The sequence below is a fragment of the Girardinichthys multiradiatus genome, chromosome 10 (assembly GCF_021462225.1).
Source record: "Girardinichthys multiradiatus isolate DD_20200921_A chromosome 10, DD_fGirMul_XY1, whole genome shotgun sequence".
NCBI lineage: Eukaryota > Metazoa > Chordata > Actinopteri > Cyprinodontiformes > Goodeidae > Girardinichthys > Girardinichthys multiradiatus.
In genome coordinates, this window is record NC_061803.1 from 11,798,735 (window position 1) to 11,824,743 (window position 26,009).

The 26,009-nt window shown below is 42.2% G+C and overlaps 1 protein-coding gene across 2 annotated transcripts; it reads left to right on the top strand.

The window, feature by feature from the left end:
- Positions 1-1,200: 1,200 nt before the first annotated feature.
- On the top strand, positions 1,201-24,869 carry LOC124875380 (alpha-N-acetylgalactosaminide alpha-2,6-sialyltransferase 1-like). 2 transcript variants are annotated; one of them, XM_047377513.1, is made up of 9 exons: positions 1,201-1,353; positions 1,494-1,740; positions 1,978-2,140; positions 4,674-4,836; positions 12,651-12,789; positions 12,882-12,985; positions 20,661-20,744; positions 22,897-22,996; positions 24,046-24,869. In XM_047377513.1, the coding sequence occupies exons 1-9, from the start codon at positions 1,253-1,255 to the stop codon at positions 24,241-24,243; spliced, it is 1,299 nt and encodes a 432-aa protein (XP_047233469.1). In that variant the 5' UTR covers positions 1,201-1,252; the 3' UTR covers positions 24,244-24,869. The 2 variants fall into 2 exon arrangements, with proteins under 2 accessions (XP_047233469.1, XP_047233470.1); XM_047377514.1 differs by having other exon boundaries at positions 1,580-1,740.
- The last annotated feature ends 1,140 nt before the right edge of the window (positions 24,870-26,009 follow it).

The following is a 26,009-nucleotide window of genomic DNA, read 5'->3' on the forward strand; positions in this document are numbered from 1 at the left end:
TGCCGAATAGTGGTACGACTTTGATTTGAGCCGTATCATTGTTGTAGACAGATCTGTATTGATTATTATTTTGTAATGTAGCATTACTTTTGACTTGAACTGATTGGCATCTGTTAAGCGTATGGTAATAAGCCATTTATTACTGAATGCTTGTACATATTTACAGCTGTATTAATAATTGTTTTTGTGGCCTTTATTTTTCAAAATGTTTTGACAGTAAGCAGACAAGAAAGGAGTGGAGAAAGGGAGAAGACATGCAGCAAAGGTCACCGGGGCTGGGAGTCGAACCCACAACAACTGCTTCGAGGACTGAAACCTGTGAAATTGGGTCATGTGGTTTACGCCTGTGCTACTGGCATGCCCCCGTATATATAATTTTGACTATACATATGCTAAGACAACCTTGTAGTTTAAAAAAAAATCAATGAAATTGTATTTTATATAACTATTCCACTCCCAAAGAGGACAGGCTGAAATACAAACATGGAGTTTAAGTACAAAATTAAGACATTTAAGATGAATAAGTGGAACAGTTTTTACCCTAACCCGTACAGCACTGTTGTAATACATGCTGTGTCATTAGTGAGATATATTTGGCTATAGTTGAATCCTTTGATTATTAAAATAAAGTAAGAATGACATTTATCTGTGGTTCGAAACTGATAATTGCCTTGTTAAAAGTTACTCTGTGCAAACCCTATTAACCTCACTTGCATCTTTTGTATCATTGCGCCAGGTCAACAAAGGAATTCAAATTATTTGTCTGCCTGTTCCACCTAGCAACTTTATCTCCTGCAGATGAAGCCCTTATTTGGGTTCTTAAATTTTACTTCCTTATTTATGTGTACACACACACACACACACACACACACACACACACACACACACACACACACACACAAACACACACACACACACACACACACACACACACACACACACACACTTTCACAGAGCAGGTGAATATGTAAAACTGACTTAACAGCAAATAGAGAAGCTTTTATTCTGCCTGTTCAATCTGTAACCATTCCGTCATCATCCTGCGAAGCTGTGTTTTGTTTACAGTTTCTGTTCATTTCTTGGAAAACAACTACAGCCCTACCCTGTCACTTTCAGAGTAAATTCCCTGCCCAACCTTTTGGGCGGTGCTTGTTTGACTTTAGAATTTAGTCCTCTCTTTCAACACAGGTTGTGGTTTATAGGATTTCTGGTAAAGCATTTGTTTGAACAGCGGATCCTCAACTTCTCCAGGATGGCAGCGCGAAATATCAAAATAGTTTTCTTGGTTCTGGCGTTGGTAGTAAGCTTTTTTCTTTTTATTCTGTCCCAAGAAAATTATCCAGAAGTTGAAAAGTAAGTTTTTTTGTAAATTACATTTTACAATTTTACATAGATGCTTCTGATACATTTCAACTCTCTGCAGAGATGCATAATTTATTCTGCTTAATAGTCCCTGTTAACAAATATATATATTTTTTACGATTCACTTAAAGCTGGAAAGACTTCTCCAGAGGTAAAGACAGATTGTTTGATGGATTATGGAAAGAAAACATAACTTGGTTACTTGGTTTGGCCACAGAGACTGGAAAAATGGAAAAAACCAACAATTACTCTTACGTTGAAACTCAAAGGGCAGCCTCTGAGGCTCCTATCCCCATCATAAAACAGAGTTCATTCAACAAGATTCCTCAGTGGAGTTTTGAGGATATATATAATCTGGATGCTCCACCAAGACCAACAGTGAGTATGTTATAAGATCAGATGGAACATAATGTGTGTAAACCTTGGGGAGTGGCTTTGTTTTTGTATTTGCTTTTCTCTTTGCATGCTTTGCCAGCTAACATATATTTTAGCTAACAAAGCTGCTGACTCCTGTGCTCTGAGTTGGTAGTTCTAGGCAAATCCTCATCTCCAGCCATCAAGACTAACCCAGGTATGTTAGAGTTATCTCTAAATGTAATATTTTTTAATACACAGACATGTGCCCAGTCTCTGCGTAACTCCAACGACAAGAACTTCCAGAAAGCTTTCCTTCCCAACATACGCATGTTTCTACACAAAGATAACCTCAACATCAGAGAGTGGAACCGGCTTTCACACTTCAACAATCCTTTTGGTTTTATGGAAATTAAATATGATGGTAAGTGTTTGCAAAGATGGCATCTCAAAACTCTGTAGGTTTGATGAGTGGTAGTAATGGGTGCATAGTCTGATGATCATTTACATCCACAGTGGTTTTTTATTAGGCCAACTTTGCTAGTACTTGATTGTACCCTCTTTTGTCTTCAGAAATTCTTTAATTCTTTATGGCACAGATTCAACAAGGTGTTAGAAACATGCTTAGGAGGTTTTGGTCAATGTTGACATGATGACATCACATAGTTGTTGCAGATTTATTGGCTGCACATCCATCATGCAAATTCAACCCAAAAGGAGATCTGGCGACTGTGTAGACCATTGGAACACAGTTAAGTCATGGCCATGTTGTAGAAACCAGCTTTAGATGGTTTGATCCTGGTAATGTGGTGCATTATCCTGTCAAATGTAGTCATTAGAAGATGGGTACACTGTGGCCATAAAGGGATGGACACAATCAGCAACAATCCTCAGGTGGGCTGTGGGGTTTAAATGATGCCCAGTTAGTACTAACAGGCCTAGAAGGATGAAAGAAAGTATCCCTCACACCATTACACTACCAACCTAAATCACTGACATGAGGCAGGATGGATCCATGGTTTCATGTTGTTTACCCTAGAATCTGAATCTCGCAGCTGAAATCAAGATTCATCATACCTGAAAACATTGTTCCAGTCTGTTGTTCTTCAGTCTTGTTGAAGTTCCTGTCCTTGGCTGAGAGGAGTGGCACCCAGTGTGGTATCCTGCTGCTGTCGCCCATCTGCTTCAAGGGTCAATAAGTTATTATTTCATAGGTGGTCTTCTGCATACCTTGATTGGAACAAGTAGTTATTTGAGCTACTGTTGCCTTTTTGCAATCTCTTTCTCCAGTCTACCACTTCACCTCTGAGATAAACAAAGCATTTAAATTCACACCACCATGCTCACGGGATATTTTATCTTTTTAAAACCATTTTCTATAACCCTAGGTGACAGCTGTGTTCGAAAAACCCAGTAGATTAGCAGTTTCTGAAATACGAGTCACCTAAATCCCATTTCTCCTCAATTCTGATGCTTGGTCAGAACTTTAACAAGTTATCATCATCAAATCTCGATGACTAGGTGCATTGAGTTGCTGCCATGTGATTGGTTTATTCACTATCTGGGTTAAGCAACAGATGTACCTAATAAAGTGGCCAGTAAGTGTTTGGTTTTATAATGAAGATATTTAAAACCTTGAAGGCCTAATTTTCTTAATTTTGGTTTTATCCATCCTTCCATTAGTCGTGTGGTTCATTCAAATGCACTTTGGCATACAATTCAATTCAGTTGAATTTAGTTAATTTATACAGCGCCAATTCACAGCACATGTCGTCTCAAGGCACTTTACAAATTCAATTCAATCGAATCATACAGATTTCACGTCAGGTACATACATTCCAATTGATCCTAATTATCAAACCGTAGACTCAAATTCAGTTTATTATTCAAATTGGTTAAACTATATTTCTATCTAAGGAAACCCAGCTGATTGCATCGAGTCAGTGACCTGCAGCATTCACTTCTCCTGGATGAGCATGTAGAGACAGTGGACAGTCACTTGCAATGACTTTGCAGCAATCATTCATACCAAGCATAAATGTAGCAACAGGAGAAAGGAACCTCCCTTTTAACAGGAAGAAACCTCCAGCAGAACCAGGTTCCAACTAGGGCAGAGAGAAAGACAGCTAAGCAGATTAACTCTGAGCCAGTTTTCAAGTCTAGAGTATGAAAGAGAGCACATATCTGCATGCTGTCCTTCTCTATTGTTGTATTGCACAATCTATTTTTGGCTGAATTTACTTGAATGTCCACTTCTAGAAAGATTGGTCTGTCTTAAATGATCCTGTTCACAAGCCTCTTCCTCATCGTAGAAATTATTTGAATTCTAACTAAAACTCCCTTATTTTTGTTATTAGGCTGATGTGTAGCAACAATAGCTTCTCTGAGGTCATTGCTGATGTCTTTCCTCTTAGTTGGTTGTGTAAACATACCTGTATGGTCCAGCGTTGTAAAGGTCAGAAACTCCTGCTTTATGGAGGAGGTCACACTTGCCAATGTGCAATTAATCAAGTGCATTTGACAAACAGCACCTGCCTGCTTCTTTCCTGACATAGAAAGAGGGAAGGGAATGCTTCGTTTCAACACACAGCTTTACCAGTTTTTCCAAAATACTATAATTTGGAGTAAGTTGTTTATTTCTGTACACATCTTGTAAGATTTAAACATATTTAGGACCCAGTAAAGATCTTACAATATGTGTCCTGATATATAACACTAAGGAATTTAAAGTGGGTGGGTTTTCTTTTTCACATGATTTTTTTTACATATATTGTCATTTTTAAAGATACAGACTTTTGTCTTTTTTAGACTGGTTTGCTCAAATCCAAATAGTTACCTAGAACATTGAGAAATTTAGCAGCCATATGTTAACTCACACAGTTAATAGGCATTTAAAACAGTGGAAACTACTTAAGCTCATCTGTAATTAGCTATCCATGTCAAATTTGTTTTTGCAGATGTTATGCCTGCAGTGAAGCTGATCCCAAACCCAAAAGAACCACTGCTCCTTCCAAAACCAGGTGGGGATGGCTGTGTGCACTGTGCCGTGGTGGGAACTGCAGGCATCCTGAACGGCTCAAAAATGGGAGTGGAGATTGATGCTCATGACTACGTCTTTCGGTAGGAAAACAAAAGATACCAAACCTGTTGGTAGAGTCTGCTTTGCAATCTGTTTTTAAATAGTAACCAGAAAATTCTGGATGGTTAGATGGCTTATTGCAGAATGACAAAGCAGGGGACGTTTGCAGCCTTTGTTTAATTAGACTTTATATTTCACATTGGGTGTGGATAGTTAATAAAAACAGATCACCTTAAAGAGACATATCAGTAAATTAATACTAGAGGTCTTAAACATCACTGGAGAATGTGTGACCAATAAAACTAAATCTTTCTGTTTCAAAATATTACATCCCTCTAATTTTCAATTATTTTGACCAGCATTAACTATGCTGACAGCTTCTCAATATCCCTCATTTTGTTATGATTCTGGCACGTCTGCTCTACCCCGTCTCCCTGGCTGCAATCAGCAGATTAGATGCACCTGGTGGCTGCTGTTGTGCAGTGCAATCTGTGGCATGCCATACACCTTTGTCTTCCCTGATATATACCGACTCTGACAAGCAGACGGTGCCAGATTTTTGAAAGCCATTCGTGTGAGTAGATATCCAGCGTTCCTTCCTGTCTGATCATTGTTCTTGACCTTGCCTTGCCTTTTGGATTTATGCCTCTGCCTGCTCCCTGTCGGACTATTTGGATTTTGGTTCTCGACCTTGTTTCCTGCATCTGTTTTATGCCTCTGCCTGCCCCTTGCCTGACGCCTCTTGTTCCGATCGTTGACCCTGTTTCTGTCCTTGGATTATTGAGCCAGCCTAGCCCTCGGACTATTCAGCCTGGAGTCACTTCTTACCTGTGCTGTGGAGATCCAAGAAACCACGCCCAGGTAACACGGACAACAGCAGAGGTAAGGGAGCCACGCCTCTCTCCGCCTGAGATGTTCAGGGGAGACTCAGACCAATGTCGAGCTTTTCTAACTCAGTGTGAAATTCATTTTGAGCTTCAGCCGTCATCCTTTCCCACTGAACGTTCCAAGGTGGCGTTTGTTATATCTCTGCTGGCAGGAAAGGCAAAACAGTGGGGAACTGCTGAATGGCATAACAGGTCTGCATCTTGTAATCTTTATGAAACTTTTTCCAAGGAACTCATTCGAGTTTTTGACCCGGTCATTCCAAGTCGTGAGGCCGCAAGAGGATTATTGTCCCTCAAACAGGGTGATCCGCCTGTCTCGACCTATATAATTGACTTTCATTTGTTGGCTGCAGAGAGCTGTTGGAATGAGGCAGCACAAATGGATGCATTCATGAAAGGATTAAACGAAGACATCAAGGATGAGCTAGCGACCCGTGACTATCCTTCTTCCCTGAAACAACTCGAGGATTTGGCTGCTCGCATTGATATTCGGCTGGCAGAGAGAAGGAAGGAGAAGCGCCATGAGAAGGGTCGCTCATCATTAACTCAGGTTTCTGCACACCGGTATGAGAGAAGGAGTCAGTCACCTCTCACTCAGGAAAATGATAATTGTGAGCCCATGCAATTGGGCAGAACCAAGATTACCCCTGAGGAGAAAGATCGTCGGAGAAGATTCAAGCTCTGTTTTTACTGTGGAGAGAAGGGACATTTAGCACTCAGGTGTCCACTAAAAGGACAGGCTCAGCAGAGGAAGGGAGGTCTCTACTGAGCCGAAGTCAATTATCTGCCTCCTCCTTCTTGTTTCCTGCCCATTTTCAAACCTCTTCTTTGTCTCTCCAGGGGTCCGTGTTTATTGATTCAGGAGCAGATACTGAATTCATGGACGAAACATTTGCAAATAAGAACGGCATAAAACTTATTCCGTCAGCTGACACAAGAAACGTGCTAGCTTTGGATGGTCACAGCATGAACAATTCACATCTCAGGACGGAGGAGATTACCTTAACAGTTGGAGGTAATCATCAAGAAAAAGTAACTTTCATGATCATTAATTCACCTGAACTTCCTGTAGTCCTAGGGGCCTCCTGGTTGCAGAAACACAACTCTCACATTGACTGGAAGAAAAAAGAAGTTTTGGGTTGGTCTGAGTCATGTTACGCTGACTGCCTTTTGTCTGCTGCTACGGAGGTCAGTGTGGAGAATGAGGTTGAGGAGACCTATCCGGATTTATCCAAGGTACCGCAAGAATACCATGATTTAAAGGAGGTTTTCAATAAAATCAAGGCCACAGCTCTGCCACCCCATAGACCGTATGATTGTGCTATTGATTTGCTTCCTGGCACATCACCCCCTAAAGGCAGAACCTATTCATTGTCTGGTCCAAAGCACCGGGCCATGAAGAATTATGTTGATGAGGCATTAAAAGCAGGACACATTCAACTTTCTTCCTCTCCTGCAGGTGCTGGTTTCTTTTTTGTTGGGAAAAAGGATGGTTCATTGAGACCATGCATTGATTATAGAGGCCTTAATGAGATAACAGTTAAAAATAGATACCCCTTACCACTCATGAACACAGCTTTTGATCAGATCCAGGGAGCCAAGATATTTTCTAAGCTGGATCTAAGGAATGCATATCATCTGGTCCGAATCAGAGAAGAAGATTAATGGAAAAAGGCTTTCAACACGCCTACGGGCCATTATGAATACAAGTTCATGCCATTTGGACTTACTAACGCTCCTGCAGTTTTTCAGTCATTGGTCAATGACGTTTGTTGTGGAATTTTCTTATCAAAGTGGGTAGAAGTTGACTCATAACAAGAGAAAATCCGGACTTTGTCTTTATAAGTTTTATTCAACGGCATTCAGCGTTTGAATGACTCTGTCACCGAGCAAGTCAGTTGAAACAGAGCCCCGATCAACATTTACACACAGTATTTATACCAGAACATGACAGTGTTATCTCAACTTCAAAGAGTCTGTGTTTTACGACCCTAGACCCTTCTCGGGTTCAGAGGTGAGTAGGTTACCTAGGAACAACCATCTACTCTCCCCGAGGCATCACCGTAACAAATGTCCTTAACCATTAAACTTCTGATAATGGCTTTTACAGCTTCCTCCTCTAACACAGATGTTCACTGGAGTGAGGTAAACCTGTGGAATGCCTACTGCAAGAATTTCCATCACATGTTCTAAGAGACATGGTGGGTCAATTCGTATTTGTTTATCTTGATGACATACTGATTTTTTCTCAAGATCTTGAAACCCACAGAAAACATGTCAGAGCTGTTCTCCTGCGTCTTCTCCAAAACCATTTATTCGTCAAGGCAGAGAAATGTGAGTTCCACATAACTACCACTTCCTTTTTGGTCTTCATCATTTCCCCAGATCAAGTGCTTGTCGACCCCTCCAAAATTAAGGCCGTATTGGAATGGCCTGTTCCAACTGATCGCAAGCAGCTTCAAAGATTTCTGGGCTTCGCAAACTTCTATAGGAGGTTTATTAGAAATTACAGCCTGGTTGCTACTCCCCTAAATGCTCTTACCTCTTCCAAGGTAAAATTTGTGTGGAATAAGGATGCAAAGAAGGCCTTCAATAGGTTAAAGGAACTCTTCACGTCAGCTCCAGTGTTACGGTCTCCTGACCCAGAGAGACAGTTTATTGTGGAGGTGGATGCCTCAAGCACTGGGGTCGGAGCTGTATTAAGCCAAAGAGGTGAGGATGATCGTGTTCACCCATGTGCCTTCTTTTCAAGGACTCAGTCTGAGCGGAATTACGACGTGGGAGACAGAGAGTTATTGGCTGTCAAGTTGGCGTTGACAGAGTGGAGACAATGGCTGGAGGGGACTAAGGAGCCGTTTATGGTGTGGACTGACCATAAGAACTTGGAGTACCTGAAATCAGCAAAACGGCTAAACCCCAGACAGGCTAGGTGGGCTCTGTTTTTCTGTCGTTTTAATTTCTCCCGGTCTTACAGGCCAGGGAGTAAAAATGGCAAACCTGACGCCCTATCCCGGATTCAAGAGCCTGAAGAATCTCAGTCTGCGGGTGAAGAGGAGTTTATCCTTCCTGAAACTGTCAAGTTGTCTGTGTCCCGAGTGGAGGTGGAAAGTGAGGTCCAGGAAGCTATTAGGGATCTGCCTATCCCACCATCATGTCCACCTGACCGCTGTTTTGTCCCTGAACGCTTTGTGCCTAAGGTACTGGAGTCTTGTCATTGCTCTTGTTTAGCTTGTCATCCAGGAATCAGCAGAACCATTCAGACAGTTCAAACTCAGTTTTGGTGGCCATTGCTGGTGAAGGATGTCAAAGACTTTGTTGCTGAATGCACTCAATGTTGTCGAGCTAAGCCTTCTCGTCGCCCCCCTACGGGGTTGTTGCACCCTTTGCCAATTCCCCCTCGCCCATGGTCACATATTGCGATGGATTTTGTGACAGGTCTACCGGTTTCTAATGGTCACTCTGTACTACTAACCATAATTGACAGATTTTCAAAGATGGTTCATCTGGTGCCGTTGGAGAAGTTTCCATCTGCTAAGGAGATGGGTGAGATATTGACCCGAGAAGTTTTCAGGCTCCATGGAATCCCAAATGACATTGTTTCCAATAGAGGACCCCAATTTGTGTCACGTTTCTGGAAGGAGTTTTGTTCTTTGTTGGGAATTTCTGTTAGTCTTTCTTCAGGGTTTCATCCTCAGTCTGATGGCCAAACCGAGAGAGCCAACCAAGAAGCTGAAACCAAACTTCGTATCTTATGTGAGTCTGACCCGACCAAGTGGTCACAAAATTTGCCCTGGGTTGAATACGCCATGAACTCTATGCAATCAAGTGCCACTGGTTTGTCCCCTTTTCATGTTGTGTTTGGTTTCCAGCCACCCATGTTTTCAGTTCAGGAGAGAGACGCTAATGTTCCGTCCACCCAAGCGGCTGCCCTAAGGTGCCAAAGAATATGGAGAAAGGCCAGGAGATCGATGATCAGAATGTCATTGGTTCAGTCAAGAACGGCCAACCGGAGACGGATCCCTGCCCCTAAGTACCAGGTGGGGCAGAAAGTTTGGCTCTCCGCCAAGGACCTCCCATTAAGGGTAGAATCCCGGAAATTGGCACCCCGATTTGTTGGACCTTTCCCAATCTCTAAGATCATCAACCCTGTAGCTGTCCGACTGAGATTACCCAACTCCATGAGGATTTACCCCACGTTCCATGTTTCTCAGGTCAAGCCCTTCGCGGAGCCCCGACTTGGGCCCACCTCTGGGCCCCCTCCACCCACACGGGTTATTGATGGTGGTCCAGTGTTCTCGGTCTGGCGCATTCTCAGGTCCAGGCGAAGAGGACGTGGAATGCAATACCTGGTTGACTGGGAGGGCTATGGGCTCAAGGAACGGACTTGGATTCCTGTGAGGTTTATCATTGATAAGGACCTAATTCGGGATTTTCATCGTCTCCATCCTGATCAGCCTGGTGGTCCATCAAGAGCCGGACCTTAGAGGGGGGGTACTGTTATGATTCTGGCATGTCTGCTCTACCCTGTCTCCCTGGCTGCAATCAGCAGATTAGATGCACCTGGTGGCTGCTGCTGTGCAGTGCAATCTGTGGCATGCCATACATCTTTGTCTTCCCTGATTTATACCGACTCTGACAAGCAGACGGTGCCAGATTTTTGAAAGCCATTCGTGTGAGTAGATATCCAGCGTTCCTTCCTGTCTGATCATTGTTCTTGACCTTGCCTTGCCTTTTGGATTTATGCCTCTGCCTGCTCCCTGTCGGACTATTTGGATTTTGGTTCTCGACCTTGTTTCCTGCATCTGGTTTATGCCTCTGCCTGCCCCTTGCCTGACGCCTCTTGTTCCAATCGCTGACCCTGTTTCTGTCCTTGGATTATTGAGCCAGCCTAGCCCTCGGATTATTCAGCCTGGAGTCACTTCTTACCTGTGCTGTGGAGATCACCGCCTGCCACCCACTGAGGTTTCCCCTCTGGGTTTTAAGTTCCACTCAAGACAAAACCAGGTTAGTGGCTTTTCTGATCCCTGCAAAATCTGGAGAGACTACAAGTCACTAATCCCTCTTTCTGCTTCAGTGATTCCTGGAAGCTGTGAGGAGTGTTACCTGTGTGATGTTTTCTTGTGGCTGAATAAACCTTTTAAACTTTCAGTACTGTGTCTGGCTGAATCTTGAGTCCGCCTTTTCTGATTCATAGCACATTTGTGTCATGATCCGCACCTGTTTGTGTTTCTGTTGCATCCACCTGTTTTCCATGTTGCTCTGTTCATCTCTGTTGTATTTAGGTCCGTGTTTTCTGTTCCCTCATTGTCGGGTCGTCTGTCATCTTCACTGTCCCCCTGGTTCCTGTATTTCCAGTGTTTCCTCTAAATTCTTAATATCATTAGATATATCCATCAATTTTATGGCTGCGATGTCCTGTTGGAACTTGGGTCATTCACCACCACAAACCATGACAGTACAACCCAACCATCAGAAGGACCAGGCAACAGGCATGGAGATGATTACTCTCTTCGAGTACCTCCACCACCAGGTGGAGAAAAGTGCACGCAGCTCTGAGGATGTGGTGGAGGAGCAATCAGCATTCAGTATACAGCTCTTGGCTGGCAATCCTAACTCCGGGAACTGGCCCACGGCAGTATACCTCCTCTCTACCTCTTTGGCATGATCCATCAGCTCAGCGAAGGGGACACCAGCATCTCCACCCTGCTCATCTGCTGGAACCTGCGTTAGACGCCTCGCACTCTTTCTGCCTGGGTCAGCACGGCTCCATGCCCCAGCTGCAGCATCACACCATGCGTCTTAGCATCTCCCGTTTCTCCTCCTCTCTGTACATCCTCAGGATGACCTCCTGCCTAAACTCTGTTTTGTTTTGTTTCTTGCCCTCCTTCCAAGGCCCCCTCTGCCCGCCCTGTTTGCATTGTTCTTTGTTCATTGATTAGTATTGGTGCTAGTATGCCTACCTGTTTTCCATGTCGCTCTGTTCATCGCTATTGTCTTCACTTTCCCCCTCATTCCTGTATTTCCTTCGTGTCCTCCAAGTTCTTAATTTCATTAAATATATCCATCCACTTTACGCCCTAACCCTACACCTTTGATGTCCTGTTGGTGCTTGGGTCCCTAACCATGACACTCCTGGGATAGGCTTTAAGAAGTTAGCCTTTAGTAAAATAGTAAAATAGGATATACGGTATGTAAAATTATCCTGATTAATATTAGTCAATACAAATAATCAGTCAATTAGTCAACTGCGTTAAGTATGTACTTTTCCAGAGGTTTACTATCACTCATTTAAAAATAACCAGATTTCTTTACATTTCTGAATACTATGTTTTTATCACAGATAAATACACATTATCTCAAGATGATGAGAAAATCACCATGAGCTACTGATCTATTCTACTGACACCTGCCATTACTCTACTAATTAACAAACCAAACAATAAAGATTAACAACAAAGAACAAACTACTTCCACTGAAAAGAGTAGTTGCCTGACGTAATAAATGAACATTCAGCTATTTTTTTATTCAGCTCATTAGGCCTACAATGGTTTTCCAGACTTAGCAGACTTTTGTTAAACCTTGCAGGTTAACTTACAATAAGACATTTTTAATATTACTGCATCTGTGGATGGATGAACCAAAGCATGAAGCCAAAGCATGAAAGCAAAACCAGTTTCCGCTAAATCATGGTAAACACAAAACAATTCCTCCCATCTGGGTCAAGTGGAACACCAGTTTTCAACAAGCAGATAGGATTAAGGTCTAACTCCTTATCTTTCTCTGTTGAAGAAGCCCCAGCATGTAGCTCTTAGTAACCCTGGGTTACTCTGAGAAAAGAGATATGTGGAAAAAGTAAAATACATCTAGAAGTGTTTTAATTTCACAACTTGCGGTAACATTGATCATTCTTATTTGTCTATAAAATGTAACATCAGTTGAGTGCCTCTCTGATTTGTTTGTGTGACAGGATGAATGGTGCAGTGATCAAGGGCTATGAGGAAGACGTAGGGAAAAGAACATCAGTTTATGTTCACACTGCCCATTCGATCACAGATTCCCTTACAGTATTTCAGGAGTACGGATACAAATCTGCTCCACATGATGAGGTATCGAAATGACAAAAAATAACATTAGAAATACTAGATACATTTATCTCTCAGAGTAAAATAACATTGTTGTCCTTTTTTCTTCCTTACAGGGAATAAAATATGTCTTGATTCCTGAGGGTTTGAGGGATTTCCAGTGGCTCCAGGGCCTTTATAAAGGAGAAAAGGTTTCCTCTGGTGAATATCAAGATATAAAGTGAGTATAGTACATTAAGGATTTTTTTTGCAGTTTACATACACTTATCATAGTTCTGGATGTCATAATAATTTGGGGGTTTTTAGTGATGCATTTAAACACTTCTTCTGTCAAGGTGGACCGATTACACATCACAACTTCAATGACATTTAAAACTAGGAAACAGAAGCACAAGTTAGAGTTTAATTAGCATTTTTCTTAATCTGTTAAAATTTTACATATACAGTACAGACCAAAAGTTTGGACACACCTTCTCATTCAAAGAGTTGTCCTTATTTTCATGACTATGAATATTGTAGCTTCACACTGAAGGCATCAAAACTATGAATTACCACATGTGGAATTATATACTGAACAAAAAAGTGTGAAACAACTGAAAATACGTCTTATATTCTAGGTTCTTCAAAGTAGCCACCTTTTGCTTTGATTACTGCTCTGAACACTCTTGGCATTCTGTTGATGAGCTTCAAGAGGTAGTCACCTGAAATGGTTTTCCAACAGTCTTGAAGGAGTTCCCAGAGATACTTAGTACTTGTTGGCCCTTTTTCCTTCACTCTGCGGTCCAGCTCACCCAAACCATCTCGATTGGGTTCAGGTCCGGTGACTGTGGAGGCCAGGTCATCTGGCGCAGCACCCCATCACTCTCCTTCTTGGTCAAATAGCCCTTACACAGCCTGGAGGTGTGTTTGGGGTCATTGTCCTGTTGAAAAATAAATGATGGTCCAACTAAACGCAAACATGGAATAGCATGCCGCTGCAAGATGCTGTGGTAGCCATGCTGGTTCAGTATGCCTTCAATTTTGAATAAATCCCCCACAGTGTCACCAGCAAAGCACCCCCACACCATCACACCTCCTCCTCCATGCTTCACGGTGGGAACCAGGCATGTAGAGTCCATCCGTTCACCTCTTCTGCGCCGCACAAAGACACGGTGGTTGGAACCAAAGATCTCAAACTTGGACTCATCAGACCAAAGCACAGATTTCCACTGGTCTAATGTCCATTCCTTGTGTTCTTTAGCCCAAACAAGTCTCTTCTGCTTGTTGCCTGTCCTCAGCAGTGGTTTCCTAGCAGCTATTTTACCATGAAGGCCTGATTCACACAGTCTCCTCTTAACAGTTGTTCTAGAGATGTGTCTGCTGCTAGAACTCTGTGTGGCATTGACCTGTTCTCTAATCTGAGCTGCTGTTAACCTACGATTTCTGAGGCTGGTAAATCGGATGAACTTATGGTCCGCAGCAGAGGTGACTCTTGGTGTTTCTTTCCTGGGGCATTCCTCATGTGAGCCAGTTTCTTTGTAGCGCTTGATGGTTTTTGCAACTGCACTTGGGGACACTTTCAAAGTTTTCCCAATTGTTCGGACTGACTGACCTTCATTTCTTAAAGTAATGATGGCCACTCGTTTTTCTTTACTTAGCTGCTTTTTTCTTGCCATAATTCAAATTCTAACAGTCTATTCAGTAGGACTATCAGCTGTGTACTGTATCCATCTCCTGCACAACCCAACTGATGGTCCCAACCCCATTTATAAGGCTTGAAATCCCACTTATTAAACCTGACAGGACACACCTGGGAAGTGAAAACCATTTCAGGTGACTACCTCTTGAAGCTCATCAACAGAATGCCATGAGTGTGCGGAGCAGTAATCAAAGCAAAAGGTGGCTACTTTGAAGAACCTAGAATATAAGACGTATTTTCAGTTGTTTCACACTTTTTTGTTCAGTATAAAATTCCACATGTGTTAATTCATAGTTTTGATGCCTTCAGTGTGAAGCTACAATATTCATAGTCATGAAATAAGGACAACTCTTTGAATGAGAAGGTGTGTCCAAACGTTTGGTCTGTACTGTAAGTCTAAATGAGTGGTGGGCAGTGGCGGATGCTGGTCTTTCAAGGAGGGGAAGCTCAATTTCAAGATCGCTGATTCGCTCATTGCGCTGTCAATCAAAAGGGGATTCAGCCTCAGACAGATCATCCAATCATCATGCAGAAGCTGAGCGTCCGGTCCAGCCGAGGCCAGCCCACTGCCCCATAGACCCCCAGAGACGCTGTGTGTGTGATCACATCTAAACTTGTCAGGATGTCTCGTTCATCAACAGATTTAAGATTTAAGTGTTGCGGCTCTGTGGTTAGAATTATCTATAAAGACTATTGTCATCGTTTTTCTAGCTGCTTTGACCCACATGCAGAAATACACTCAGGAAAAGGTTTAACAAGTTTATTAAGAAATATTTTGTTTGCTGGAGAAACAGGAACTCACCGCTGTATGGAGAAGGGAGCAATGGTAAGTGACAGGTAATATTCTGGGTTGTTGATCTTGATATATTTTTGCTTACAGAGGGTGATTAGGAGATCCACCAGGTGGGAGGAGTAGTGAGATGATGGAAAACTCCGGGAGCATGTCAGGTAAGTGAAAGGTCCAGGTAATTCTGTTTTACTTGCACGAGAAGGACTTGTGATGATGGGTTGATCTGGTAGACGTGGAACGTTGGATGAATGCGGAGACTCAAAGGAAGCTTCAGGCGGACAGCTGAAAGACTGATAACTGCCTCCATCTCATTCGGGCCAATGAACCTGGGGGTGAGTTTCTTGGACATTGATTTTAGAGGGATGTCACGTGACAAGAGCCAAACCTTCTGACCAGGCTGGTACTGGGGAGCTGGAACCCTTTCCCTGTCTGCATACCTTTTGTTCTGCTCAGCGGTGCATTGAAGGGCTTGTGCGGTGGCTGTCCAGATGTGTCTGCATCTACGGATGTGATGACATACAGAAGTGACTAAGATCTCTTTCTTGTCAGCAGAAAACAATGGTGGTTGGTAGCCCAGAGAAGCTTCGAAAGGGGAGAAACCTGTGGCTGCAGAAGTGTGAGAATTATGAGCGTACTCGACCCATGGCAGGAATTGGCTCCAGTCTGTGGGGTTGGTTGATGTTAAACAACAGAGGATGGATTCCAGTTCTTGATTTATCCTCTCCATTTGACCATTAGACTGAGGGTGATATCCTGAAGTCAGAGATACTTTAGCTCCCAATGCTAAACAGAATTGTTTCCAAACCTTAGCTGTGAACTGAGGTCCGCGTTCGGAGAGGATCTCCAGAGGTATACCATGGAGTCTGAAAACATGCTATACCAGACGTTGAGCTGTCTGAAGGGCACATGGTAGTTTTCTGAGGGGAATGAGATGACAGGTCTTAGAGAAATGGTCGATAATAGTGAGTATGGTGGTCATACCTCTTGAAGTGGAAAGTCTGGTGACAAAATCGAGGGCTATATGTGACCAGGGCCACTTAGGAACACAAAGGGGTTGCAATAGTCCTGCAGGTGGTTGGTTAGAAGACTTATTTCTAGCACAAATAGTACAGGCTTGTACATACTCTTTGACATCCCTATAAAGGGATGGCCACCAAAACCTTCTGGAGATGAGGGCGATGGTTCGACTAGAGCCAGGATGGGCCGAGAACTTGGATGAATGGAACCAGTGGATCAGGCGGGACCGGACAGTTGATGGGACATAAGTCCGATTTGGGGGTCCAGTTCCGGGATCTAGTTCATTTCTGAGGGCCTGGGATACCAAATTCTCCACATCCCACGTGAGGGCTCCAACAAGACAACTTTGCAGTAGGATGGGAGGAGGCTCCTTTTCAGAGTTGTCCGGGGAGAACTGTCGAGAGAGGCCGTCAGGCTTGATATTCTTGGAACCAGGTCTGTATGAGATCGAGAGGTTAAACTTGAAAAGAAAAGGGACCAACGAGACTGGCGAGGGTTAATGCGTTTGGCTGCTTGAAGGTAGGCTAGGTTTTTATGATCTGTCCATACCACAACTGGGTGCTCAGTGCCCTCCAGCCAATGACGCCACTCCTCCAGGGCCAGTTTTATTGCCAGGAGTTCTTGGTCTCCCACACCATAATTTCTCTCAGCTGGATTGAATCTGCGGGAGGAAAAGGCACAAGGGTGAAGTTTGCCATTAGACTCAGAAACTTGGGATAGCACAGCCCCTGCTCCAATATCAGATGCATCAATTTCTAGTGTGAATTGTTTTGACTGGTTTGGATGAATGAGAATGGGGGCTTGAGAGAAACTGTCCTTGAGCTTATGAAAAGCTGCATCTGCCTGTGGAGTCCACTCAAAAGGGTGTTTAGTGGAAGTCAGAGTGGTTAATGGGGCTGCAGTTTGACTGTAGTTTCTGATTAATGTTCTATAAAAATTGGCAAAGCCCAAAAACTGTTGAAGCTGTTTATGTGAGTCAGGAGTGGGCTATTCGAGTACAGCCTTAATCTTGTCTGGATCTGAACGAACTTGCCCACCCTGTTGGATGAATCCGAGGAAGGTAACAGAGGTCTTGTGAAACTCACACTTTTCAGCTTTTACATATGGACAGTTCTCTAGGAGGCGATGACCAAGCGGACGTGTTGTTGATGCTCTGAGAGGTTTCTTGAGTAAATGGGGATGTCATCTAAATACACAAAAACGAAATGATCGATGAAGTCCCTCAGGACATCATTCACTAGGGCCTGAAATAGGGCTGGGGCGTTACAGAGGCCGAAAGGCATAACCAGATACTCAAAATGTCCTAAAGGGGTGTTAAAAGCTGTTGTCCATTCGTCCCCCTGGCAGATTCGGACGAGATGGTAAGCATTACGGAGGTCGAGTTTGGAAAATATGGTAGCATCTTGTACAGGTTCGAATGCGGAAGAGATGAGTGGAAGAGGATATTTGTTCTTGATTGTGATAAGATTTAGTCCCCTGTAGTCAATGCATGGACGAAGGGATCCATCTTTTTTCCTCACAAAGAAAAACCCCGCCCCTAGTGGAGACGATGAGGGACGAATGATTCCTGCAGCTAGGGACTCATTGATATATCTTTCGAGGGTCTGTCGTTCAGGGCGTCAGACATTATAGAGTCTACTGGAGGGCAGAGGTGCCCTAGAGAGAAGGTTAATGGCGCAGTCGTATGGCCTGTGAGGGGGTAAGGACAGAGCCTTAGTTTTACTGAAGACCTGTTTTAGATCCATGTACTCCTCGGGAACTGAAGTTAAGTCAGGATACTCTGCTGTTCCAGGATCAGGTTCTGGTTGTTCAGGTAGAACGGCTGAATGTAAACAGGAAGAAATGCAGTTAGTGGACCAGGACCTAATTTGACAGTTAGACCAGTTAAGGAGTGGATTGTGCTTCTGGAGCCAGGGGAAACCTAACACTAGTGGATTCTGAGACACAGGAAACATGAAGAAGGATATCAGTTCACGATGATTTCCAGAGATTATCCATTTTAAAGGCTTAGTCTTGTGTGTGATGTGTTGAAGGTTCTCACCGTTAATGGCAGAAACCAGGTGAGGCATAGGAAGGAGTTCTGTGTCGATCTGAGCCTGTTCCACCAAGTGTTGGTCGATTAAATTTTGCTCATTCCTGAGTCAATGAGAGCTGATAAATGGAGTGAGTCTTGGGAGAACAAGATGGTAGCTGGTATGGTGAATCTGTTATTGGTAGGGGTGAAATGGTGGTCCTTCAGGTTCCCCTTTACAACTGACGGACCTTCTCTTTTGGGCATGAGGCGACGAAGTGTCCGTGTGTGCCACAGTATAAACTCTGCTTGGATTCCATTCTTCGTTGACGTTCCTCTGGGGAGAGCCGAGTCCGACCAATTTGCATGGGTTCTGGGGAAGGTGTAAGTGGTTCAGGGCGAGTTGCTGCAGCTGAGCTCAGAGGTGCCTGTGATCTCACGGCAAACCTTTCAAAACGAGACTTTCTTCTATCTCTCAATCTATTATCAACTCGAGTAGCTAAAAATATAAATTCATTTAGAGTCTTGGGTTCATCTAGCAAAACTAACTCATCCTTCAAAGATTCGTCAAGGGGCTGGAAAAAAGTGGCTTTAAGAGCGCAGGTATCCCATCCTGAAGCAGCTGCTAGTGTATGAAACTCTATAGAAAACTCTGAAATTGGTTTGTTTCTTTGTTTTAACGCCCACAGACGGCGGGCTGTATTGGTCTGATCTAATTCGATGTCAAAAATCTGCTTGAAATCACTTATAATATCATTATAAGTGCAGCCGAAGCGGTTATGATCGGTAAAGCGAGCCTCAGCCCATCTTAGTGCCTTTCCAGAAAGGAGTCCTAAAATAAAAGAGATTTTAACGTCATCATGGGGAAAAGATTGTGGAGAGCGATTAAACACCAGGGAGCACTGTAGAAGGAAACCTCCACAACTACCAACCTCACTGGAAAACTTCTCCGGATTTGGGGAATGATGTCACGGGAATGAGGAAGTTGCTGTGAGACGGCGGACTCAGCGGCGCCCTCTGGTGCAGCGGGGTTTAGACTGTTCAGAGCATGCTGGAGTAAAGAGGACATCTGTTCAATCTGTTGGTTTGTGTGGTGTTGTTGTTCCAGGAGTGATCAAAGTGAGTTTCCATGGGACTGGATATGGAGGCTCTGATCTGAAAGAGTCCTCCTGAGTGTATCTGCTGGGTCAGATTGGCCTGAGTCTTCTGTCAACGTTTTTCTAGCTGCTTTGACCCACATGCAGAAATACACTCAGGAAAACAGGAAACGTTTTAACAAGTTTATTAAGAAATATTTTGTTTGCTGGAGAAACAGGAACTCGCCGAGAGGGTGATCAGGAGATCCGCCAGGGGGGAGGAGAAGTGAGATGATGGAAAATTCTGGGAGCGTGTCGGGTAAGTGAAAGGTCCAGGTAATTCTGTTTTATTTGCACTTGAGGTGGAGGTGGCACCATGTGGATGATCTTGGAGGGGAGCACGGTGGAGGGTGAGCCAGGTTCGTTCACAGGAAGCCTGGGAAGACTTGAAACCCGAATGTAGCCAACTGAGAAGATAATCCGTGAAGTTCTCTTGCGGAGAGAGAGTCTGGATCTTCTGCATACGGAGACTAAGAAGCTTGAAACTGGAGGTAACCACTGCAGATTAACACTCAGGTGCCAGAGTGTTGGCAACGTTGGGTACTTAAGCTCCTCTCCTGATGAGGCTGATGGAGAACACCTGTGGACTCAGCTCCGACCGTGCGTCTGGTGCCATCTAGAGGTTGGATGGGGTTAGTAGCAGGTAAAACAGGTGAACAGAAAGAAACTCCCAGAACTCTGACAACTTTAAAGGCTTTCAGAAACACTCTTTCTCTTAATCAGCCTTTCAAATTATTTAACATCGTTGTTGAATGCTGCAGCTCTCATCCGTTTGCGGTGCTCCCCACCACTGGCCAAACACACAAGCGTACTGCGCAACTCGAAGATTACTCTGTGCTGCATTGACTTGCACTTTTATGTGAGGGTGACATTTTGAGTTAGGTAGTTAAACCTTAGGCAGAATTGGCTGTTCGAACAGGGTTTTGATCCGAAACACATCAAAACTGATTGTGGAATGGATAAAGCAGGCTGCAAGTTGCAAGACAAAGTTTATGGAATGACCATGACCTTGATCATATTTAAAAGCCAGGTCCTTGTTAGGAAACCAACTGGTTTAGAAGGATTGTTAATGGTCGTCTTACTTTAGTTGTTTACATTTTATTTTCATCATCAACAAGGATTTTTAATATAAAAAGATGTAGTGAAATACATTACAGAAATATGTGTTGCAGTTTGTGGTTTTGTTGCTCTTGTGAATGACGTTTTGAGAGAAAGTTTGTCTTCCTCTTCCAAAACAACTAATGTCTTATTTTCTTCATCCAGACCAAGAAATTATTATTCAGGGCAGTTCAGTGAAGACCGCTTCTATGTTCTGCACCAGGATTTCCTGCGATACGTTCGAAACAGGTTAGTGCTTGATCATAGATCCTATACTATCCTGCTACAGATCAGTGTTAAAAGTTGTTTTAAGCTATGTTACTATTTATTTTTAAATTTAAAGAACACGTGTATTTACTTTACTTACATTAAATCAGTAAATGTTTTAGAATTATAACTTTGAGGATAGAGGAATTTAGTAATACTAAGTATTGAAACAAAGGAATATTTTTGGATTGTTTCAAGAAAATCAAGCCCATATCAATTAACACCTTGAAAACACTGTAAGTAATCAGAGAAATCAGATCTGAATAACATTTTTAGCTCAAATAACATTTTTGACACAAACAAAATGATCAACTCAATTGAAACAAAGATGATGATTTTCTCACTTTTACCCAAATGCGAGTTGGTTAATAATCTAAACGGTTTCTCCCCAAATCATTTCAAAACTTTGCCAAGGATAGTTTTACCTTTGGTTTCTTTACAATCAGATAGTTTGGTATTTTTTTGACTGCTTTTTATTACTGTTGAATTTAAAAAAAAATCATAAGCACTATCAATCCTACAAAGTTAGTTTTAGTGATTAAAACTGGATAGCATCCCTCTACATGCATGCTCAGTATGAGGGATTTCTGAAAAGTCAACAACTCAATGCAAGCGACTGTCCACTGTCTCTACATGCTCTTGGTCAGAGACTCAATCCAATGTGCTGGCTTTCCATAGATGGAAAACATTTTAATCAATTGGCCAGGTCATCTGGCGCAGCACCCCATCACTCTCCTTCTTGGTCAAATAGCCCTTACACAGCCTGGAGGTGTGTTTGGGGTCATTGTCCTGTTGAAAAATAAATGATGGTCCAACTAAACACAAACCAGATGGAATAGCATGCCGCTGCAAGATGCTGTGGTAGCCATGCTGGTTCAGTATGCCTTCAATTTTGAATAAATCCCCAACAGTGTCACCAGCAAACCACACCCACACCATCACACCTCCTCCTCCATGCTTCACGGTGGGAACCAGGCATGTAGGGTCCATCCGTTCACCTCTTCTGCGCCGCACAAAGACACGGTGGTTGGAACCAAAGATCTCAAACTTGGACTCATCAGACCAAAGCACAGATTTCCACTGGTCTAATGTCCATTCCTTGTGTTCTTTAGCCCAAACAAGTCTCTTCTGCTTGTTGCCTGTCCTCAGCAGTGGTTTCCTAGCAGCTATTTTACCATGAAGGCCTGATTCACACAGTCTTCTCTTAACAGTTGTTCTAGAGATGTGTCTGCTGCTAGAACTCTGTGTGGCATTGACCTGTTCTCTAATCTGAGCTGCTGTTAACCTGCGATTTCTGAGGCTGGTGACTCGGATGAACTTATTGTCCGCAGCAGAGGTGACTCTTGGTCTTCCTTTCCTGGGGCATTCCTCATGTGAGCCAGTTTCTTTGTAGCACTTGATAGTTTTTGCAACTGCACTTGGGGACATTTTCAAAGTTTTCCCAATTGTTCAGACTGACTGACCTTCATTTCTCAAAATAATGATGGACACTCATTTTTCTTTACTTAGCTGCTTTTTTCTTGCCATAATACAAATTCTAACAGTCTATTCAGTAGGACTATCAGCTGTGTACTGTATCCACCTCCTGCACAACACAACTGATGGTCCCAACCCCATTAATAAGGCTTGAAATCCCACTTATTACACCTGACAGGGCACCTGTGAAGTGAAAACCATTTCAGGTGACTACCTCTTGAAGCCTTGAAGTTCATCAACAGAATGCCAAGAGTGTGCGGAGCAGTAATCAAAGCAAAAGGTGGTTACTTTGAAGAACCTAGAATATATGACATATTTTCAGTTGTTTCACACTTTTTTGTTCAGAATATAATTCCACAAGTGTTAATTTATAGTTTTGATGCCTTCAGTGTGAAGCTACAATATTTATAGTCATGAAAATAAGGACAACTCTTTGAATGAGAAGTTGTGTCCAAACCTTTGGTCTGTACTGTATGTAACTGACTTTGAATCTGTCTGTATGATTGGATTAAATTGACTTTTTAAAATTCTTTTTGTAAAGAACCTTTAGACGATATGAATTGTGAACTGGCACCATCTAAATGAACCGAATTAAACTGAATTAAATAGATGATACAGTGCATAAAGCTAACAAATCTAACCTCTTTGTTGCCAACAGGTTTTTAAAATCAGATTATCTCAATGAAGACTCCTGGGCAATTGTACGACCCACCAATGGGGCGTTCAGTCTCTTTGTGGCTCTGCACACTTGCGACACAGTAAGTGTAATGTCATCAGCAATGTACCACTGTAAACTGATGGTAACAGTTTGAATCACCTGTTTACCTTACCTGGGCTTTATGGCTACTATGTGTGGTGTGGGCAGCTATGCTTGTATTTCATTGTGCTATCAAAACAAAAATTACATCCTTTTCTACAGCAGGGACAAATAAGCTGCTGATAAAGCTTGTAAGAAACGCTGTTACAAGTTGCAAAAGACCTTCCAGGACAAAAACTCTAAACACACAGCCAGAGTTACAATGGAATGATTTATATGTAAGAATGTTCATGTATTAGAATGGCCCAGTCAAAGCCCAGAGCTAAATTCAATTGCAAATCTGTGGCAAGCCATCATGATCAGTGTCCACAGTTTCTCTCCATTAATCTAACTGAGCTTGATCCAGAGGTGCTGCAAAGGAAATCCATGCCACACTTTTCAGCGCTTTATCTGTAAATAAAGTTAAAATCATTTTCCTTCAGCAATACAGTTATAATATATTAAATCCTGAAAAGATGTCCCCACTTCTATGTCCTAACTACAGTAATATTCTGTAAATTAGAATATGCATTCCAATGAGGCTCACTTGTCAGATTAAAGTACCTTGTTATTGTTGTCCTGAAATGACCTCATCTATTGTAGGCTTTTTCTGCAGCTGTAGGTAAACAACTTAAAATCTTTAAGCCTTCCCAACTTCATGCAGCCTTCTTGTTCCAGCTGCAGAGCCACCTTGGTCGACTCTGTCAGCCCAGAGTGTCCAGCTGCTAACCTGGACAGTTAAGAAATCCAGGTTCAAAGAGCTCTAGATGGATTGGATGGACTTATTTTTCCATCCCTGTTTTTGTTTTGTGCAGTTGTCTGAGAAAGGGCATTTAAGCTAAAACACAATGCTGTCTTATCATCCACAAACTAATTATACAGAGTTGGGTCTTTGTTTAGCAAAGTACAATTAATACCTTCTTAAATTCCAAAATGGGGACAGTAAAGGAGAATTATTGTTTTTTTTCTTTTTAATTAAAACTGTTAAAACTCAACTTTTACCATCCGCAGGTGAGTGCATATGGATTCATGACAGACGACTACAGCAAATATTCAAACTACTATGCTGAAAAGCGTCTGGGGAGCGAAGTCATTTTCTATATGAACCACGACCTCATTCTGGAGAAGAATCTTTGGAAGAGTTTTCACAACAAAAAAATACTAAAGCTGTATCAAAGAACTGGATCAAAAGGTGCAAAAAAGCAATAGGATCACTGAGTGGTTGAAGATGCAGTTACAGCATCAAGCGTCAAAGAGACTTGTTAGCCATGTGCAGAAAATATTAGAGGCATTGTTGTTTTTATAAATGTTTGTTAACTTGCAGCTAATTTTCAGTCAAATGAACTTGAAATGTATGTAAGTGTCGCAAACACCTCTGGAACAGTTTATTGTGAAAGGAAACTGTGCACAATGACCACATTTAGCCAAATAAGCTACTGAAATGAATTCTGTTTATATTTATCAATCATGTTGGATCCATTATTGTATTATTTTATGCAGCAATAATCTATATTTTGTGTTTGTCAAATTTATTCGCTATGTGGTACCTTTAGCACTATTTTACTTTGAAAAATAAGTACAACCAAAAATAAATAATTCAATCATCATTATGTCTTGGTGTAAGTTCTAATTAGCAAACCAAACTAAAATGATCTTTTTCAAAAAATAATAAAAGCCGAAATCTTCTTCCTACCCCATTTTAAACAACATTTTGCTGTTATACTGTGAATAGCAGGATATCCCTGTTGATATTACATATTATATTTTCCTGTTTCTTTAACTCTTTTATTTTCCAATCATGTTTGAAATAAAATTAACAAACAAACTAACCAGAACACTGTCTCCTGTTTTCTGCCACACAACCTAGTTCATTTTACAGCAATATTTAATTCAACTCAAATTAAATCAAAAATACTTTATTCATCTCGAAGGGAAAGTAAATGTTGTTGTAGCTCATATTATTCAGGTTTCTTCCAAGAGCCGTTGTAGATGCTGATGTCTGTGAGCAGGGAGGATCTCCTGTAGCGGTCTGTGTTACAGCAGATCTGAAGAAGCCTCTGACTGAAGACACTCTGTTGTTATATGACAGTCTGATGAAGAGGATGCTCAGGGTTCTCCATAATGTTCTTCATTTTAAGAAGAATCCTTCTTTGTACAATGATCTCCAGAGGTTCCAGAGTCCCCAGAACAGAGCTGCTAACCCAGCAGATGATGGTAGAAGAGATCACACTTTCCACAACAGACTTATAGAAGATATGCAGCATCTTGCTGTAAACACTGAAGGACCTAAGCTTCCTCAAGAAGTACAGTCTGCTCTGTTCCTTCTTGTAGATGGCTTCACAGTTGCATCTCCACTCCAGTCTGTTAGTTATTTTGTTAGTTTCACGAAGTCAGATTTCTGTAAACAAGCATGTTATTATGTTTATTTGTCACATCCCAAAAAACACATTTATTACTCCATGGCAGATGCTCATCACAGATGCACAACGTGTTTTTTAATGTTTTGTTTTTCTGATGAGGACAAAAATAAGTTTAGAATAAAATTAAGAAAAGATTATTAAAACAGCAGCTATTAACAAGAAGATGCTAATTAAGTCCCCTCTTGAGAGGCTTTGCAAAAAGGAATTTCAGCTGGCCTCAAAGAACTTCTAGAAAAGCATTTGACACTCAGAAAAGCAAAGCAGGAACCAGCACATGAGGTGCTGCTGACCTGGACTCGGGATACTGACCAGAACGCCGTATCAATCCGGTCAGCATGCCCCCAATGTCAATGTGAATTTTTTTATGAAGCACATTAAAAACAGCAGAGCTTGACCAACGTTCTTTGCAATTCAGTCAAGCAAAACATTTTAACAGAATAAACCGTAGAACAAAAGAGCCAACAAACAAAAAGGTAGATAAAATACCAAATACCACCTAGGACAATCCGATATATTCAGCTCTCATATTCTGCTTCAGTCAATCGCCAAGGAGAA

Coding starts and splice junctions, on each gene's coding strand:
- LOC124875380 (XM_047377513.1), top strand. CDS start 1,253: ATGGCAGCGCGAAATATCAAAATAGTTTTCTTGGTTCTGGCGTTGGTA. Junction 1,354..1,493: donor AATTATCCAGAAGTTGAAAA/GTAAGTTTTTTT, acceptor ATTCACTTAAAG/CTGGAAAGACTTCTCCAGAG. Junction 4,837..12,650: donor GCTCATGACTACGTCTTTCG/GTAGGAAAACAA, acceptor TTTGTGTGACAG/GATGAATGGTGCAGTGATCA.